The sequence below is a fragment of the Balaenoptera musculus genome, chromosome 1, assembly GCF_009873245.2.
Source record: "Balaenoptera musculus isolate JJ_BM4_2016_0621 chromosome 1, mBalMus1.pri.v3, whole genome shotgun sequence".
Lineage (NCBI taxonomy): Eukaryota > Metazoa > Chordata > Mammalia > Artiodactyla > Balaenopteridae > Balaenoptera > Balaenoptera musculus.
In genome coordinates this window covers 138,793,302-138,813,281 of record NC_045785.1, presented here as the reverse complement: position 1 = coordinate 138,813,281, position 19,980 = coordinate 138,793,302, and the positions used below count along the sequence as shown (strand labels likewise).

General features: G+C 40.6%; 1 protein-coding gene across 3 annotated transcripts in view; it reads right to left on the bottom strand.

Moving 5' to 3' along the window:
- The window catches only part of RGL1 (ral guanine nucleotide dissociation stimulator like 1), a 286,150-nt gene that overhangs the window by 125,291 nt on the left and 140,879 nt on the right, over positions 1-19,980 (bottom strand). Inside the window, exons 1-2 of one of the 3 annotated variants that reach the window (XM_036863748.1) lie at positions 9,012-9,218; positions 7,935-8,045 (exon numbers count right to left, since the gene is read on the bottom strand). The exons of 1 other annotated variant lie outside the window; for it this stretch is intronic. In XM_036863748.1, the coding sequence (XP_036719643.1) occupies positions 7,935-8,045; positions 9,012-9,038 (138 nt within the window). In that variant the 5' untranslated portion in view covers positions 9,039-9,218. Of the gene's footprint in view, positions 1-7,934; positions 8,046-9,011; positions 9,219-19,980 lie in introns of those variants that run through there. One more of the 3 variants, XM_036863740.1, reaches the window with a different exon arrangement.

Below are 19,980 nucleotides of genomic sequence, written 5' to 3'. Positions count from 1 at the left end.
GTTAAGCCCAAAGGATCAGTGGTAAATGACATGCTTCTCTCTCTCTGCACAAGACTAACTGGGCTTCCTCCAAGAAGGTGTCTTCTACCTAATGTAGTCTTGTCCTACCTTTATTCTTTCATTCCTCCCTCTATTTTTATCCTTTTTTAAATTGAAGACAGTTCCTAAACAGAAGAAAGTTAATCAATCACAATAATGACAGAAGGGAAACCAAGCAAAACATAACAAAGTCAGACTTTGATCGGTTATATAGAAGAGGTCATGAAATGACATTAGAAAGATGCACCAAATCCTAAAAAAATATGATACGAAAAGACATTTTAATTTATGGTGTATGTGTGTCTATGTGTGTGTGTAAGAGAAAAAGATTGAAATTGTGGAAGCGGTAAACTAAGGAAGAATTAGATCTTATCAAATTTCTTCTTCTGTACAAGTGGAGTCAGCAATCAGAGTGAGCCTCTAAGCGCACCAATGCCCGCAGGCAGGATAAACAGTTTCAGAAAGGGCTTAAAGACACTGAGTAGGAAGAGGGAAAAAGAGCAGGACACCTAACCATAAAATTTCTTGCGTCCCTAACAACACAATTATAAGTGTAACCGCTGTTGTCTAAAACACAACTCTGTAATCATAGCCCTGTGGGTTCCATATTTATTCTCCCTCCATGGTGTACAGATTAATCTGTTTAGTGTGTAAGGAAACAGAAGACTTTAGAAGGAAAAGAAAAAAAAAAAAAAAAAAAACCCAGAAACCACCAGCTCTCCAAAGTGCTCTGGAATCTGAGAAGCAAGCAGTGCTTGCTACCCCGTTCATGAGCCTGAACTGAGCTGCGTCTCTGGACAGGACACAGCAGGCACGCCTGTGTCTGGTCTGCAGGGCCTGCTGACAGGAAAGAAGGCATTTGCTAGTGTTTACATGGAGCAAGGCTGCCTTGAAGTCCCCAGGACATTTCATCCAATAAGAAGAGGATGGCGCTGACCCCAGAAAGCCAGAAGGCTTTTGACCTGCTCTTTGAAACCAGGGTGGTTAAGATCCACGCCTGCCAGGCCTCCTCTCGTCACCCTCCACTCCCACCACTGTCCCTCCTCTCCCTGCACTCTCCCCCGTCCACCCTCTTTGTTCCGCTGCCCCAGTTTCATCTGGATCCTCATTCCTTTCCTCACTTCATGACCACTTTTGCCTCCTCCCCTAGTCCGGCTCCTTCCCGATGCAGCGCCCCCCGTCAGCTGTCAGTCGTCTTTTCTCAAATGCAAATCTGACCACCCCACTCTGCTGAAGCCCCTTTAGTGCTGACTACAGAGCATTCAGGACCAAGCAGATTCTGCAGCTTAGCACAGACATGGCTCCGGTCTTGCTCTCTGGCCTCCTTTCCCATCAGTCCCCCACCAGGGGCCCTTCCCCCTTCCCCAGGCTGAGCCTCACACAGGGCTCTCATCTCTGGCCCCCATGCTTTTCCCCACGCTGTGCTCTCTGACTGGAATGCCTGTCTCCAGTGCCCCACACACCCTCATTTAACTCCTATCATCCGTCAACTCTCCACTAAAGGGCCTTTCTTCCGTGCAGCCTTCCTGGAGTGCCCACTCCCCACTCCCATCTGATTTATATGCCACCCTTTGGGGCTCCCCTAACACCCAGTGCAGATCTCTCACACAGCACTGATCACACCTACCACAATATACGGTAATTAGCTTACGTTCCTGTCTCCCCTACTACCTGAAATTTCCTTAAGAACAAGGGGTGTCTTGCTTTACTTTGGATTCCCAAGATTTAACGTGGTGTCTGGCATAAAGCAGGCTGTTGATGAATAAATGAATCCTATTGAAGGTGAGGTTAGCAGACTCAAATGCAGATGACAGAACCATACAGAGATAGGCCACAGCAGCGAGGGAGTTCACAGTGGCTGTTTCACTAGCAAACAACCCAGAAACTGCCCCAAACTCCAGATTCCAAATCAGCTCTGTGGGGATAACCACACCCATCAGTAATCCAGACACGAGCTAAGCTGAGCTTCTCTCACAGAATAAAGCTACATTCCTCATCTCCCCCCATTTAACCAATACTTGCCTTGCTTCATTTACAGAAATCTTTTTTTTTTCTGTAAAAAGTTTATCTTGGTAGAAACTTAAACGTTTTATTTATTTCAGCTTATTACTGCATATTTTAATGTAAAATGTATAGGACAGTCACTACAAGATTCTGATTACATAGAAGGGGGATATGTACAAGGATATGCACGCCACGGACAAAGGAAACTAAAATAAGTGGGATGGGGCAGTGGCGAACTCCAGCTAAAGAGCTAAAAGGGAAAGGCACAGTATCGACTTTATTGCTCTACTTTTCTTTCTAAATTTAAAAGTCCAGGAAATTTTTCTTTATGCTTTTACAGAAATAACAATGAAATATGCTTACAATATTAATTTAACAGCATGTATACTTTAAGCATAAGGAATTAATGTGACTCATAGTTATGCTGTTATGTATTTGCTGGGGGCAGACATGTATCTTGCACTCAGCTGAGTGTCCCCAGGATTGCTGAACTGAAATGGATATTCTTGGGTTACATGCTAAATATTCCTTACACAGACCCCAAAAGATTCTGAAAGCAGTGAAAGGACTTAACATAATAATGATAGCTCAGGCAATTGAAACTGACCGTATTTTCTTGATTGGTGTACGCCACATGCTGTACTATTAGATTATTTTAGAAACGCGTTCCCAAGGTCAAAATGAAAAATAGCAGTTGGTTCATTTACAGATGGTTGCTAAATTTTGGAATTTACTTTCTAAAGCCTAAATTAAACATTCCGATAGACAGGAATAATGCAACCCGAGGGCCTGTTTTCCTAGATGAAAATAAGGATGACAGACTCTAAACTGAGGGCTCCTCTAGGGCTTATCTCCTTACAATTCTAAAACCCTGGCTCCTGAGCCCTCTGACCGTACATAATGGTAATGCTTGCCAACCCTAACTTGTGCATTGCCTTTCTTTCTTCAACATTCAATACTATCGGACCTCTTGCCTTTAAAAGGCACCGGGGGATTGTCTAGTTAATTCACTGCCATGATTTTTTTGTTGTTGTTAAAATGAATAATCACTACCTTTCTTTGTGCCCTGCTTTGTTACAGAAAGGATGTAAGATAGCTGTAATCATTAGCTAATTACTTTTTCTCACTCCCATGCACCCCTCCTTTTCTTTATAAGCTAACATCTTCATGCTGATTTGGGTTTAAATGAGGAGCAACCATACATTCATATTTATCAAGACAATATTTGCGGGCTTCCCTGGTGGCGCAGTGGTTGAGAATCTGCCTGCCAATGCAGGGGACACGGGTTCGAGCCCTGGTCTGGGAAGATCCCACATGCCGCGGAGCAACTGGGCCCGTGAGCCACAACTACTGAGCCTGCGCGTCTGGAGCCTGTGCTCCGCAACAAGAGAGGCCGCGATAGTGAGAGGCCCGCGCACCGCGATGAAGAGTGGCCCCCGCTTGCCGCAACTAGAGAAAGTCCTCGCACAGAAACGAAGACCCAACACAGCCAAAAAATAAATAAATAATAAATTAATTAAAGAAATCACTATTAAAAAAAAAAACTGGAAACTTTAAAAAAAAAAAAGACAATATTGGCCTTGCAGAAAGGCATGAAGCTTGATCTGCTCATTCAACAAACATTTACTGAGTGTCTGCCAACTAGATGGCCATAGTTCTCACTTCACGGAGCTTACAGTCTAATGGGAAATACAAATAAACAGGCAATTACAACAGAGTGAGGTAAACGCATCACAGAGAGCTAGAGAATGCTTCTGGAACACGCAGAAGGGGTACCTCCTCCAGACTTGGGAGATCGGAGAAGCTTCCCAGAAGTGAAGTTCGCTGAAAACTCAAGGAACTGTGTGCCATTTAAAGGCAATATGGACGGCAATGCCACGGGAACAGCAGGTAGAGTCAACCCAAATAGTGCATCAAAGTGAGGTCGAACTTCTCCATTCAGATGTGACAAGTGGTTATCTTACCACTGCACTCATAAAACCCACTAGGTTCTATAACAGATTTCCAGTTCCTTTTATTTTTAAATGCATTCTTTTTTCTCCTGTCCTATTTTACTATCTTTACCAGCCTCCCAGCTATCAAGTATTTCAATTCAACCCAACAAGGGCCTCTGTGCGAGATAGTGGGATAAATACGGGACACAGGGCAGGGAGGCACTGGGGCCTCCCCACAAGGACCACGCAGCCACAGAAGCGCAGAACTGAGACAACCATGTGACTATCCGCTGACCGCTCCACTCCCCACAAACCTTGCAGAGGTGACCAATCCTGCTTGTGAAACAAATATCTCCACTTTGACTTTATCTTGGGTTTGATACATTTTTCTGGACCCTGAGGCTGCCATATTCCGAAGACGGCAAAATGGGTTCTTGACACTGAAGCCCCTTCCCTAACAGTGGGATCCTTTTCCTCTGTCCATTTGAGTATTCCTCCTAAAATGGGACATTTCTTGCTTCCAGAGAATACTGATATTTTCTTAAATTGTTTCTACACATCATTGTCAATGTACAACCACAATGCTGGGACCAAAGGAAAATAATAACTTTTCACCATTTGCTCTTCCAAAAATTACTGGAAATTTTTCTACAAGCTAATTGAATGGTTGGATAAAATTACTTTTTAATGTCTCTTCCAGTCCTGAGATTTTATGATTCTCTGACATAATCAGAACCATTTCTCTTTGAGGGCTATAGTTGGGTAAAATTATCCCAGTCTAAGATGTTATTGTAAAGGAAAAATTGGGTCAGTATTTCAATAATATTTAGTTTTTCAAAGTTGCCCAACATAACCTCACAAAGCTGCAGCTGCTGTACTATTAAGTCCAGCCTGGGCCATAGTCGGTTGTATATTTTCCAACCAAAGACAGAGGGGTTTTCTTCAAAAGATCAACTGAACACAAAATCTCACAAACAAAACAAAAATGAATGTCCCAAATGTTTTTGGATTGTATGATACTTCACATCTAAGGATGTGCAATTATTTTGCTATCATTCCCAAACTGGATCTTAATTCTGTTTTGTGATCTGAGTACTAGAAACTACAAACATCGTACTCAGTCACTTAGGCTTTTTGACATGTAGTGAGAGTCGTGCCCACCCCCAGGTGCTACGTAAGCTCACACGTCTTTGGTGTATGACCCTTTATACACTCAAGATGGAGAGCTTATCATAAGATACACATCTTCACAACAAATACCTCAATTTGCAGCTCAAGTCATCATTCAAAACATAAAGAAAAGAAAGGTGTGTTGCTCAAGTCTTGCACCAGCTGCAATATCTAGGGGGGAAAGTACATCCTAAGCATCCTTGTTCTTCTGAATTGAAGTTCTCTTCCACCACTATGGAAACAGCCTTAGGGTCCCAGGCAGCTCCCAACAGCAAGGAACTAAACATCTGGGTTCAAATCCAGCCTCTACCACTTCCTAGCTGTGTGACCCTGGCAAGCAATTTAATCTCTCCGGACCTTTTTTCCTAATGTGGAAAGAAAGAGATAATCACAATACTACCTTCCTCAGAAATTGTTGTCATATTTCGATATACCCTCACCTCACTTCAGTCTCTAGTTCACTCTAAAAGCAGTTGCTTTGACGTGAGGAATATGGTCAATAATATTGCAATAACTTTGTATGGGGACAAATGGTTACTAGGCTTATCATGGTGATCACTTCACAGCGTATGCAAATGTCAAATCATTATGCAGTACACCTGAAACTAACATCAGAGTGTAGGTCAACTATATTTCAATAATAAGTCACTAAATAAAATGGTTGCTTTGAAGAATTTTGAAAGGGTTACTGGAAAAACAAATATAGAGAAGCCACTCACGGCCTAAAGAGAAAGGCTTTGTAATTGCTATGGCTCGATTGGTTGAGTCACATTTAATTAAATCTGGAGTTTCCAAGGACAAAAACAGTGCTTCCCAACAGGACACCTAAGATAAGAAAACAAGGGGGATCTGGGTTGGAGAGTTCCTAGGAACTGGCTTCTGAGGACAGATTCCTCCACCAACTAGAAGCAATCTTTTTACATATTTCCCTCTTGATATTTTAGCTCTACTGCTAAATCCAGGGTGAACCAACTCTGAACTCTGTATAAATATGAGAACTCTGGGAGAGGGGGAGAGAAGAGGAGTCCAGTGAACGGAACACTCAGTGAGAATAACTAAATAACTGGGAACATCTAAATGAACCATACTTCGTGTGTTTGGGATCTCCAGAGTTAACCCCTCCATTTCTCCATGACTTACTCATTCACCGTTATTGTGTTTGGCCAAAAACTAAAACTGTCACCCAAGCAACATCAGTCTTACTATAAAAAGAGGAACAACCTGGCATCAGAAAATATAATGACCTTTCTGAAGGCAGCTGCTTCAGAACTTGTGAATCATTTTGAAATACTCAGGCCAAACCACATCAATACCACATTTAAATAAAATGCAATACACACAACCACCAAAAACAAAGTGATGACTTGTCAGAACTCTAGTTCTGCTTTTCCTATCAGGTCTGCTGGTGATACACCTAATTAATTTCAAAATCATATTCCGAGTAAGGTACCTACTGGATAAGTGAAGACCTCAGGTGTTCAAAGGAAAGGTTCCTACCTTTCCAGAGCACACCTGCAGATGCCACTAACAATTTACTGCCCTAGTGGGTGGTACCTCGACCCCAAGTACGGAGCATGAAGGGCCTGACTTGAAGCAGCTGGGAAAGCCCAAAGCAGTGAACGCCTGTGTCAGCAGCCCAGCAGACCCATGGCAGAGGAAATCATTGCTGCTGTCCATCCTGCCTTAAACTCCAGGAATTGCAAGTCACATGATGCCTCTAGTCTTAACACAAAGTCCTGGGCAGTTTTGTTTCCTGTCCTCCTTCACACCCGACCTTTGATTTCTGCTCAAAATACTGAATTTTCTGAAACCCAAAGCCAGTAAAGATTGGATGCCAGTGCATAATCTTCATTGCTCTCAAGCCCATCAGCTGTGAAGCCTGAGTATGGCCAAAATAAGGCCAGGTGAAACCACACTCCATCCTCTCTGTTCGCTCACCACTATGTTCTTTCTCAAGGCTTTTTGAGTCATCTGTCACTGCTCGCTGGGAATTACTTGTACCTCCAGATGAAGAATTCCTTCATTCTTCCACGTGATGATGTCTGCCCAAGCAGTGCTGTTTGCCCGAGCTTTCCATTCCTCACATCCCCTTTAGTTGGGATATGTTGAAGGATTCATTAGGAGATAATGAATAACTCACATGATCTCACCCATCACTAAAATCTCAGTGGAAAAAAATCTTGTTTATGGAAGCTGTGTTTTGCCAAAGACCCAGCCCTCTACGCATTCTACTCATGAAGTCGTGGGCACTAAGCACACATTTGCCTCCTCGCAGGCTCTGGAAAGGATGAACAGTGGGAAACGTTCCATCCCCCATAGGAGGCAGATTTGGAATGTCAGGTCCCCTGAGCATACTGGGTACTTGGTAAACGTACAGGAGTAGGAGAGGGGCTGTCAGCATCAAGAGTGGGGAAGACAGGGAGAGAAAAGGATGCCATCTGGGCAAAATGGCTCTTGTCTAACACAGTGCTATTTGCTGGTCCTGTTACTCTGTGTCACTTTCTGCCACTCCACTCCCACTTTATTTGCCAAATACCTCAAGACGTTTCTAAGAGGTTCTGAATTATTGACAGACCTAAGGGAGATGCTTTGGAAAACAGTAAGTACAAAAACAGACCGGTACTGCTAGTGCAAACACTTGGTCATTGGTGGTTTCCTTTTTAAGGCCAAAAGAGAAGAAGAAAAAAAAAAAAAAAAAAAAAGCCTGCCTCTGCTAAATAATAATGATATTCACAGAACAAGAGACACTGCAAGTCCAAAGTTCACAATCTCTCCAGCTTTACTCACCCCTAGCCATCTTGCTCCTTTATTGGCAGCCTGTTGAATCTGGACTCTTTTGAGGGTGACATGGTACACAGCTCCTTCCTCTACCTCTTCACCCCAGTCCTGAATCGAGCTCTGCCAGGAGATGGGACAAAGAGAAAGAAAAAGAGTATTTTTTTTTTCCTCTCCACTAACCACAATCTATCCCAGCTGCTTTGCTGCTTACAACAGCACTCAGGGCATAAGACGGGCTGTTCAAAATAAATATTACAATCAGAGGAACACAAGACACATTGCGATAGAGGGAATGCTGAGATTTTCTTGGCCCCCAGCCCTTTCCTGTGATATCAGGAGCCCCGGACTTTTCCATTTAGTTATTTTTCCTAGACTCACTCACATATCTTAAATAGTTTTTTAAAGTCTTTTGGGGTTTTTTTTTTTCCTTCTTAAAGAAACTGGGGTTTAGTCCTGATTAATTTTTCCTCCTCAAGTGAGAGGAATAATAATTCATCTGCAGAAAAAGGTTGTCCTTTTATAAGTGGCTCCGTTATTCGAGCAAACTACATTTTAAACTCTGCCACAGACAAGTGTTTAAAATGCCAAGAGTGCTCGCTCCTTTGGAGTGAAATGCTTCGCATGTCTTTTTCTCCTCTTATTGTTTTGGAACCCACAAAGTTAGCGGGAGGTAGAAAGTTTTCATTTCCGTCAAATAATCTGGCATGTGCAGAAAAAGCAACACGTCAACTGTGTGCAGCGACCCCCTGGGTTTCCCTAAACTTGAAGTTTGTGTTGTTTAAAGAGCCGCTGGGACACAGAAGCGCTCCGCGGTTCACCCAGACTCAGTCCTTTTGCCTTAAAAGTTTTCCTGTGCTGACACACATCTGCCCAGACACACCAAAGGCAACTGCTGAGAAAGTATGGTTTAAAGGGAGAAGACACGCAGAGAGGAAGGCGTAGAAAGCCGAGGGAGAAAGCTTTAGCTCTCAAGTCTGGAATCGGATTGCTCCGTTCACTCCGAGTGAGTCCAAAACCCGCCCAGAGAAAGCGGGAGAAGATTCCCCACCAGAGCAGCCTCGGGAGAAGGCAGAGAGTTCTCGTTACCATTTTAGCTTGCCAAAGCAATTTCATTCTCAGTTTTCTCTCCGGTGTGTGGACGCGGCATGATGCGCCCTGCTCCCAGGCGAACGCAGTCCCCGCCCGGCTCAGCCGCGGCGCCTCCAGCCCCGGCCCCGCGCGGCCGCCGCGCACCCAGCACAGACACGCGCCCGCCGCCGCCGCCGGTGCGCGCGACTCGTCCACAAAGGGAGCGCGGCGAGCGAGCGAGCGAGGGCGCCGCAGACTCCTCCCCACGCCACTCCGCTGCTCCGTGATGTCAGGCTTTCCTGTTTGTGCTTAGGAGCACACGCTCCATCTCTGAGATCCCATGGATAAAGTTAACGCACAGTGATTTCTCCAGCTCTGAGAGTGATCGGCAGACAACCACCCTTTCAAGTGGATCAGGTTTTCCTGATTGGCCACCAGGTGCCAAAAAAGATCTGGGTGTGGTATGAGGAATCTTAGTGTGTTTCTCCTTTTCTTCGCTCAAGGAAATAAAGGGGGAAGGGGAGGTGCAAAAAAAGGATGGGAGGAGGCGGTCAGAAAAACGTCTATTATCTGCCTGTTACCTATTGAATTTAGATTCAGTCAGGGCAACGACCCCAATGAGAGTGGCAATACTAGAAGCCCGAAAGTTTTTCATTAGGACAAGAAAAGAATTGATCAGAGGGTATTCCAAAACCCATGCCCAAGGGCTGCCCCTGTCCTGCATCAGCACACCATCAACAGGAAATGGCTCTGGACTTCTTTCTACCACCCATATGATAAGGCTCATCCAACTGTAACTGGCCATCGTGGGAGGGAAAGGGACAAAGCAGGAAAGGGTTTTGCTGAGACTGACAGCGTGGAAATTGGGCCACCAGTGGCCCCGGAGGTTCTGTGAGTCTTTGTGACTCATCACCATGGGTTGAGTTGTCTGTACTGTAGGGACACAGTGGGATAATAACTGCAGGGAAAGAGCCATTCATGAGGAGACTGCCAGAGGGAGTTTTGTCCTAACAGAAAGTAAATCAACAGCAAGATACCAGATGATAATATAATCAAACTTTGGCACGTGACAATTCCATACCAATTGCAAAAACGTTTAGGGCTCATGTCTTTTATACTATTCAGCCCTAAATGAATTTAGTCGCCTTTAAATTTTTTTTTAAAGAAAGGCCTCTCACTGATTGCCATGCTAAGGCATAAGGCTGGGCTTTGGTTAATAATAAATACATTATGAACTGAAAAGCTAGAGAATCAAGTGTACTGATGTTCCCAGGAGAGCAAAATAAATGACAGGCCATATCAAGGAAAAAAAAAATCTTTGGACACTTGAACATCTTCAAGTCACTCAGCAAATTTCCCCGCATACAACCAGAACCTACGGGGCTCAGTAACTGTGGAGAGACAGGACACGCCTTTTATAAAACGGAAGTGATCATTTCTATTCAAAACAAAAAAACAAAAAAACGCATAAACTAGACCCTTCTGTGACCACCAGGATAGAGTGTCCCCAGTGTCCAGAGGAAATGGTGTGGAAGACCTACCTCCCTGCTTCTTAAGCCATCCCCAGCCCCCAGGCCCACCCCTATTCGGTGATCTTGAAGTACACAAGATGCACCTGGGGACAGTTAAGCAACCCATAAGATTAATTTCACCACTACTTTAACCTGATTTTTGGCTGTGAATTTGGAGATTACTCCTTAAAGTTTTCCACTCCAAGGATATCGAGAAGTTTCTTCAACCACGCCCCTCCCGGGAAGCCCTCCTGGACAGGGCAGCTTATAACTCACAAGGCTCCACTCAGGTTTCAGATCTCCTCAGCCTCCTCTCTACTCCACCAATTCCCAGGCTGGCCACCTGGTGTGTAAGGGGAAAACAGGCTTCCAGCAGATGCAACTTCAAAACCTGGTTTTACATTAAGCGTGAACTTGGGCGCTACTTCCCTGGGCTTTCATTTCCTCATCTGTAAAATGGGACAAACATCGATCTCATAGAGTTTGAAAAAGGATCAAATGGAACTTGTATACAAAACACCCGGCACATGATCAGAAAAAGCTCCATTCCCTTATTATTACTGCACTTCCAAACTGCATTTTCCCAGACTCACTGAAAAGTTGTATGTATGCAATGTGGGGAAATCTAAAATGGTGTCTTCTTGCTGAATAATTTCAGAGAGATTTTCCAAGAATGACTACTTGTATTTATACCTTATAATGTACGTGATTTTATCCAAATGTTGATCCACAAAGAAAGGTTGGTTTTAGATACAGTAATCAAGTGTTGCAGTTAATAATTTTTAAATATTTATTTTAAAATATTCCACCTGCAGGCAGCTCAAGTCAGTATTACCTTACTACACATACTTTTGGGTTAAAATACTTCTGGTCAATATGTGGGAAGGATAAACCAATAAGCCATTTATAACTAAGTTTGAATTTAGTTACCAGATTAATCTACCCATGATCTAGCATGGCCCTAAAAGAACAGGTCAAGTTTTGTTAAAGGGATATCAGCAATGTTTCATATTTTTCAGCATACAAGTCTTTGAACTCCTTGGTTAAGTTTATTCCTAGGCATTTTATTCTTTTCAATGCTATTGTAAGTGGGACTGTTTTCTTAATTTCATTTTCAGATTATTCATTATTAATGTATATAAATGCAACTGATTTTTATATATTGATTTTAAATGCTGCAACTTTACTCAATTCATGTATTAGTTCTGACAAGTTTCAACACACCATGCCGGGAAAACTGGATATCCACATGCAAAAGAATGAAATTGAACACTTATCTTACACCATACACAAAAGTCAACTCAAAATAAACTAAAGACTTAAAACGTAAGACCTGAAACTATAAAACTCCTAGAAGAATACATAGGGGAAAAGCTTCATAGCATTGGTGTTTGCAATTATTTCATGGATATGACATCAAAAGCATGGATATGACATCAAAATCATGTAGTGAGACTACATGAAAATACAAAGCTTCTGCACAGCAAACAATTATAACAGAGTGAAAAGGCAACCTATGGTATGGGAGAAAATATCTGCAAACAACATATCTGATAAAGATTTAATATCCATAATATATAAGGAGCTCCTATACTCAATACCAAATAATAATAATAATAATAATAACTGAATTTTAAGATGGGCAAAGGACCTAAAAAAAATTTCTCCAAAGATGTACAAATGGTCAACATTATGTGAAAAGAGGCTCAACATGACTAATCATCAGGGAAATGCAAATCAAAACCACAATAAGATATCATCTCACACCTCTTAGGATGGCCATTACTTTAAAAAACAAAACAACAACAACAACAAAAAACCAAAGACAAAAAATAACCCCACAAATGTTGACAAGGATGTAGAGAAAAGGAAACTCTTGGTAAGAATGTTAATTGGTACAGCCATTACAGAAAACAATGTGGAAGTTCCTCAATAAATTAAGAATAGAACTACCATATGATCCAACAATCCCATTACTGGGTATTTATCCAAAAGAATTTAAGTCAAGATCTCAAAGAGACCTGAGTGCTCCCACATTCACTGCAGCACTATGCATAATAGCCAAGATGTGGGAACAAACTAAATGTCCATCAATGGATGAATGGATAAAGAAGATGTGGTACATATATACAATGGAATATTACTCAGCCATAAAAAGAATGAAATTGTGCCATTTGCAGAGATGTGGATGGACCTAGAGACTGTCATACAGAGTGAAGTAAGTCAGAAAAACAAATATATAATATCACTTATATGTGGAATCTAGAAAAATGGTACAGATGAACTTATTTGCAAAGCAGAAATAAAGACACAGATGTAGAGAACAAACGTATGGATACCAAGGGGGGAAGGAGGGGATGAATTGGGAGATTGAGACTGACATATATATACTACGATGTATGAAACAGATAACTAATGAGAGCCTACTGTATAGCACAGGGAACTCTACTCAGTGCTCTGTGGTGACCTAAGTGGGAAGGAAATCCAAAAAAGAGGGGATATATGTATACATATAGCTGATTCACTTTGCTGTACAGCAGAAACTAACACAACATTGTAAAGCAACTATACTCCAATAAAAATTAATATTAAAAAAAACCAAAAAGAAGATGTGGTATATACAGACAATGGAATATTATTCAGCCTTAAAAAAAAGGAGGACATCCTGTATATGTGAGAACACAGATGAACCTAGAGGACATTATGCTAAGTAAAATAAGCCAGTCACAGAAGGACAAATACTGCATGATTCCACTTACATGAGGTATCTAAAGTAATCAAAGTTGTAGAAGCAGAAAGTAGAATGGTGGTTGCCAAGGGTTGGGGGAGGGAGAAATAAGGAGCTGCTTTTCAATGGGTATCAAGTTTCAGTTACACAAGATTAAAAAGTGCTAGAGATCTACTGTACAATATTGTGCTTATAGTTCATAGTAATGTACTGTACACTTGAAAATTTGTTAAAGTTGAGGGGGAGGTGAAGGAGATCAGGAAAGATCTATACTTAAAGCATTAGGATGTTGCTAGGAATAGTTTTATGTTGCCATATTTGGTGATGACTGACAGTCAGTAGCGATAGAAGATTCTTAGGATATAACAGGAAAAAGGAAGAGGTATGGAAGAACCCCAAACTAAAGGAAAAAAAAAAAAAAAGCTTTCTTGCTCTACAGTTTCAGCAGAGCCAATAAATAGAGAACTCGTAAGAGCAAACATAAGCAGCTGGTGTGCAGATTCTTTAAGAGAATCTATCTAGAAGTGGAAATATGTAGTTTATATACTCCATTTATTCATTTATTTATTCATAGGCTTCTATGACACCATGCTTTTCTAGATTTTATTCTACATCTCTGGCTGCAAGAAAAAAATGAAAAATATAAAAATTATGACAGTATACTTATGTACGTAGGTTGACATGTAGTAACACTTATGTGCCTGGATAAATGATGAGACATTTGGCATCGAAGAGCCAGGATTTGAATCCCAGCTCTAGATATTGTGTCAACCAAGAGTTTGACCCTCACTTCTCACAGGTTTGGTGTCCTCATCTGTTTCCTTTCATGCTTATCATGAGTGTTAAAAAAACTGTCCTATATAAAGTATCTAACAGAATAAACTATGCTATTTAAAGCACCTAATAGAGTGCTTGGAACATAGGGGGCCTTGAATAAAAATATGTCTCCTTCCCTCCCTAACCCCACACTCTTTCCCTTTAATGTAATTCTGTATTCATTTACTGCATTTGGTTTGCAATCTGCATGTTCTTTAGATGTCTGCTTAGGTAATAGATTGTACTGCATGACAGAGAAGTAAGAGCAGTGCAAGTATAACAGACGCTGGACTTGGAAATAAGTAGTTAAGAACTTGTCTTAAACATGGCAATATCAGCATAAGATGGTATGAAATGGGAAGGCCATGGCTTTGTCCTCAAACTCAATGCCAGCCTATGATATCCTGCTCCCAGTTAAAAGTATAGAGGAAAACAGTCCTAAGAGAGCACTAGTAATAATAATAACAACAGCAGCTATGTGAAAAAAGCTAAATACTTGAGAGGTCAGGATTCTCCTTCCATGTGTTAGGACTGCTGAGTGCATATTGCCTCTACTTCCTTAAAGACCTCACCTAAACAGATAAGTTTGAAAACCTTTCCCACTTTTGAATGGAATTGACAATAGCCATTTTGCAACAATTTATTCACAAACTATACCTTTCGCTGTCTGTAGGTCCCCAAAAAAACTTTTGGTGGAGGACATAAGCAAATAAGTTACTTATTTGCTTCTTAACTCCTTCCCCCAACAATATCAAAGGTTTGTCAAAATGCAAACTGCTTAATCCTCCCAGCGTCCCTATGAAATGCTTCTCCCTACTCTTAAGGCTTAGAGGCTGTGTTGCTCATTAACTTTCCATCTTCAGCTTCCCACTATCAGCCAGGCATCCTGCTATGGTTGTTTTCTAGCTCTGCTAACTGGGGTTGCCCCCATTCACCTACTCTTTGCGTGAACTTTCAACCTTGCTTTGCAAAAGGTAAGGAGACAGTCATGCTTGGTTAAAGATGACCAGTCCTCCAAACACTCTTTAAGCAGTAGACAGTTGCTTCTATCTTCTGAGAGCCCAAAGTGATTTTTACTAATTATCACAGAGATACTATGAAGTATAAGTTAAATTTTTTCAATTCTCTATTAGGGGTTTTTTATTTAGGCAAGCAAATGACAAGTCAATTTTAGTTGGACCTACTACAACTAGAGTAGAGGCTGCCCTAGGGGGCAGAAAATGGAGACAGAAGAAACATAAATAGCACTCAACAGATGGCAGGCCAAAGGCATAGGACTCCTCTGGCCATGATAACAAACACTTTTCAACTAATAGTTTACCAATTGTTGGTGGTTGCTCCTTTTTTTCAACTTGAAGAGATTTTTTTTTTAATGTTTATTGGAGTATAATTGCTCTACAATGGTGTGTTAGTTTCTGCTTTACAACAAACTGAATCAGCCATACATATACATATATCCCCATATCTCCTCCCTCTTGCATCTCTCTCCCACCCTGCTTATCCCATCCCTCTAGGTGGTAACAGAGCACCAAGTTGATCTCCATGTGCTACGTGGCTGCTTCCCACTAGCTATCGATTTGACATTTGGTCGTGTATATATGTCCATGCCACTCTCTCACTTTGTCCCAGCTTACCCTTCCCCGTCCCCGTGTCCTCAAGTCCATTCTCAACGTCTGAGTCTTTATTCCTGTCCTGCCCCTACTTTCTTCAGAACCTTTATTTATTTATTTATTTTTATATTCCATATATATGTGTTAGCATACGGTATTTGCTTTCCTCTTCCTGACTTACTTCACTCTGTATGACAGACTCTAGGTCCATCCACCTCACTACAAATAATTCAATTTCGTATCTTTATATGGCTGAGTAATATTCCATTGTATATATGTGCCACATCTTCTTTATCCATTCATCTGTCGATGGACACTTAGGATGCTTCCATGTCCTGGCTACTGTAAATAGAGCTGCAGTGAGCATTGTAGTACATGACTCTTTTTGAATTATGGTTTTCTCAGGGTATATGCCCAGTAGTGGGATTGCTGGGTCATATGGTAGTTCTATTTTTAGTTTTTTAAGGAACCTCCATACTGTTCTCCATACTGGCTGTATCAATTTACATTCCCACCAACAGTGCAAGAGGGTTCCCTTTTCTCCACACCCTCTCCAGCATTTATTGTTTCTAGATTTTTTGATGATGGCCATTCTGATCGGTGTGAGGTGATACCTCATTGTAGTTTTGATTTGCATTTCTCTAATGATTAGTGATGTTGAGCATCCTTTCATGTGTTTGTTGGCAATCTGTATATCTTCTTCGGAGAAATGTCTGTTTAGGTCTTCTGCCCATTTTTTGGAGTGGGTTGTTTGTTTTTTTGATATTGAGCTGCATGAGCTGCTTGTAAATTTTGGAGATTAATCTTTTGTTGCTTCGTTGGCAAATATTTTCTCCCATTCTAAGGGTTGTCTTTTCGTCTTGTTTATGGTTTCATTTCCTATGCAAAATCTTTTAGGTTTCATTAGGTTCCATTTGCTTATTTTTGGTTTTATTTCCATTTGTCTAGGAGGTGGGTCAAAAAGGATCTTGCTATGACTTATGTCATAGAGTGTTCTGCCTATGTTTTCCTCTAAGAGTTTTATAGTGTCTGGCCTTACATTTAGGTCTTTAATCCATTTTGAGTTTATTTTTGTGTATGGTGTTAAGGAGTGTTCTAATTTCATTCTTTTACATGTAGCTGTCCAGTTTTCCCAGCACAACTTATTAAACAGGCTGTCTTTTCTCCATTGTATATTCTTGCCTCCTTTATCAAAAATAAGGTGACCATATGTGACCAATGGTTACCTATGGGTTACAATGGGTTACAACCCACCATATGTGTGTGGGTTTACCTCTGGGCTTTCTATCCTGTTCCATTGATCTATATTTCTGTTTTTGTGCCAGTACCATACTGTCTTGATTACTGTAGCTTTGTAGTATAGTCTGAAGTCCAGGAGCCTGACTCCTCCAGCTCCGTTTTTCTTTCTCAAGATTGCTTTGGCTATTTGGGGTCTTTTGTGTTTCCATACAAATTGTGAAATTTTCTGTTCTAGTTCTGTGAAAAATGCCATTGGTAGTCTGACAGGGATTGCATTGAATCTGTAGATTGCTTTGGGTAGTATAGTCATTTTCACAATGTTGATTCTTCCAATCCAAGAACATAGTATTCTCTCCATCTGTTTGTATCATCTTTAATTTCTTTCATCAGTGTCTTATAGTTTTCTGCATACAGGTCTTTTGCCTCCCTAGGTAGGTTTATTCCTAGGTATTTTATTCTTTTTGTTGCAGTGGTAAATGGGAGTGTTTCCTTAATTCCTCTTTCAGATTTTTCATCATTAATGTATAAGAATGCAAGAGATTTCTGTGCATTTATTTTGTATCCTGCTACTTTACCAAATTCATTGATTAGCTCTAGGAGTTTTCTGGTAGCATCTTTAGGATTCTCTGTGTATAGTATCGTGTCATCTGCAGACAGTGACAGTTTTACTTCTTCTTTTCCAATTTGGATTCCTTTTATTCCTTTTTCTTCTCTGATTGCTGTGGCTAAAACTTCCAAAACTATGTTGAATAACAGTGGTGAGAATGGGCAACCTTGTCTTCTTCCTGATCTTAGTGGAAATGGTTTCAGTTTTTCACCATTGAGAACGATGTTGGCTGTGGGTTTGTCATACATGGCCTTTATTTTGTTGAGGTAAGTTCCCTCTATGACTACTTTCTGGAGGGTTTTTATCATAAATGGGTGTTGAATTTTGTCAAATGCTTTTTCTGCATCTATTGAGATGATCATATGGTTTTTCTCCTTCAGCTGGTTAACATGGTTTATCAAACTGATTGATTTGCATATATTGAAGAATCCTTGCATTCCTGGGATAAACCCCACTTGATCATGGTGTATGATCCTTTTAATGTGCTGTTGGATTCTGTTTGCTAGTATTTTGTTGAGGATTTTTGCATCTATGTTCATCAGAGATATTGGCCTGTAGTTTTCTTTCTTTGTGACATCTTTGTCTGGTTTTGGTATCAGGGTGATGGTGGCCTCGTAGAATGAGTTTGGGAGTGTTCCTCCCTCTGCTATATTTTGGAAGAGTTTGAGAAGGATAGGTGTTAGCTCTTCTCTAAATGTTTGATAGAATTCTCCTGTGAAGCCATTTGGTCCTGGGCTTTTGTTTGTTGGGAGATTTTTAACCACAGTCTCAATTTCAGTGCTTGTGATTGGTCTGTTTATATTTTCTATTTCGTCCTGGTTCAGTCTCAGAAGGTTGTGCTTTTCTAAGAATTTGTCCATTTCTTCCAGGTTGTCTATTTTATTGGCATAGAGTTGCTTGTGGTATTCTTTCATGATCCTTTGTATTTCTGCAGTGCCAGTTGTTACTTCTCCTTTTTCATTTCTAATTCTATTGATTTGAGTCTTCTCCCTTTTTTTCTTGATGAGTCTGGCTAATGGTTTATCAATTTTGTTTATCTTCTCAAAGAACCAGCTTTTAGTTTTATTGATTTTTGCTACTGTTTCTTTCATTTCTTTTTCATTTATTTCTAATCTTTATGATTTCTTTCCTTCTGCTAACTTTGGGGTTTTTTTGTTCTTCTTTCTCTAATTGCTTTAGGTGTAAGGTTAGGTTGTTTATTTGAGATATTTCTTGTTTCTTGAGGTAGGATTGTATTGCTATAAACTTCCCTCTTAGAACTGCTTTTGCTGCATCCCATAAGTTTTGGGTTGTCGTGTTTTCATTGTCATTTGTTTCTAGGTATTTTTTGATTTCCTCTTTGATTTCTTCAGTGATCTCTTGGTTATTTAGTAGTGTATTGTTTAGCCTCCATGTGGTTGTATTTTTTACAGATTTTTCCTGTAATTGATATCTAGTCTCATAGCATTGTGGTCAGAAAGGATACTTGATGATTTCAATTTTCTTATGTTTACCAAGGCTTGATTTGTGACCCAGGATATGATCTCTCCTGGAGAATATTCCATGAGCACTTGAGAAGAAAGTGTATTCTGTTGTTTTTGGATGGAATGTCCTATAAATATCAATTAAGTCCATCTTGTTTAATGTATCATTTAAAGCTTGTGTTTCCTTATTTATTTTCATTTTGGATGATCTGTCCATTGGTGAAAGTGGGGTGTTAAAGTCCCCTACTATGATTGTGTTACTGTTGATTTCCCCTTCTATGGCTGTTAGCATTTGCCTTATGTACTGAGGTGCATAAATATTTATACTTGTTATATCTTCTTCTTGGATTGATCCCTTGATCATTATATAGTGTCCTTCTTTGTCTCTTGTAGTCTTTATTTTAAAGTCTATTTTGTCTGATATGAGAATTGCTACTCCAGCTTTCTTTTGATTTCCACTTGCATGGAATATCTTTTTCCATTCCCTCACTTTCAGTGTGTACGTGTTCCTAGATCTGCAGTGGGTCTCTTGTAGACAGCATATATACGGGTCTTGTTTTTGTATCCATTCAGCCAGTCTATGTCTTTCGGTTGAAGCATTTAATCCATTTGCATTTAAGGTAGTTATCGATATATATGGTCCTATTACCATTTTCTTAATTGTTTTGGATTTGTTATTGTAGGTCTTTTCCTTCTCTTGTGTTTCCTCCCTAAAGTTCCTTTAGCATTTGCTGTAAAGCTGGTTTCGTGGTGCTGAATTTTCTTAGCTTTTGCTTGTCTGTAAAGGTTTTAATTTCTCCGTTGAATCTGAATGAGATCCTTGCTGGGTGGAGTAATCTTGGTTGTAGGTTGTTCCCTTTCATCCCTTTAAATATGTCCTGTCACTCCCTTCTGGCTTGCAGAGTTTCTGCTGAAAGATCAGCTGTTATCCTTTTCGGGATTCCCTTGTATATTATTTGTTGTTTTTCCCTTGCTGCTTTTAATAATTTTTCTTTGTATTTAATTTTTGATAG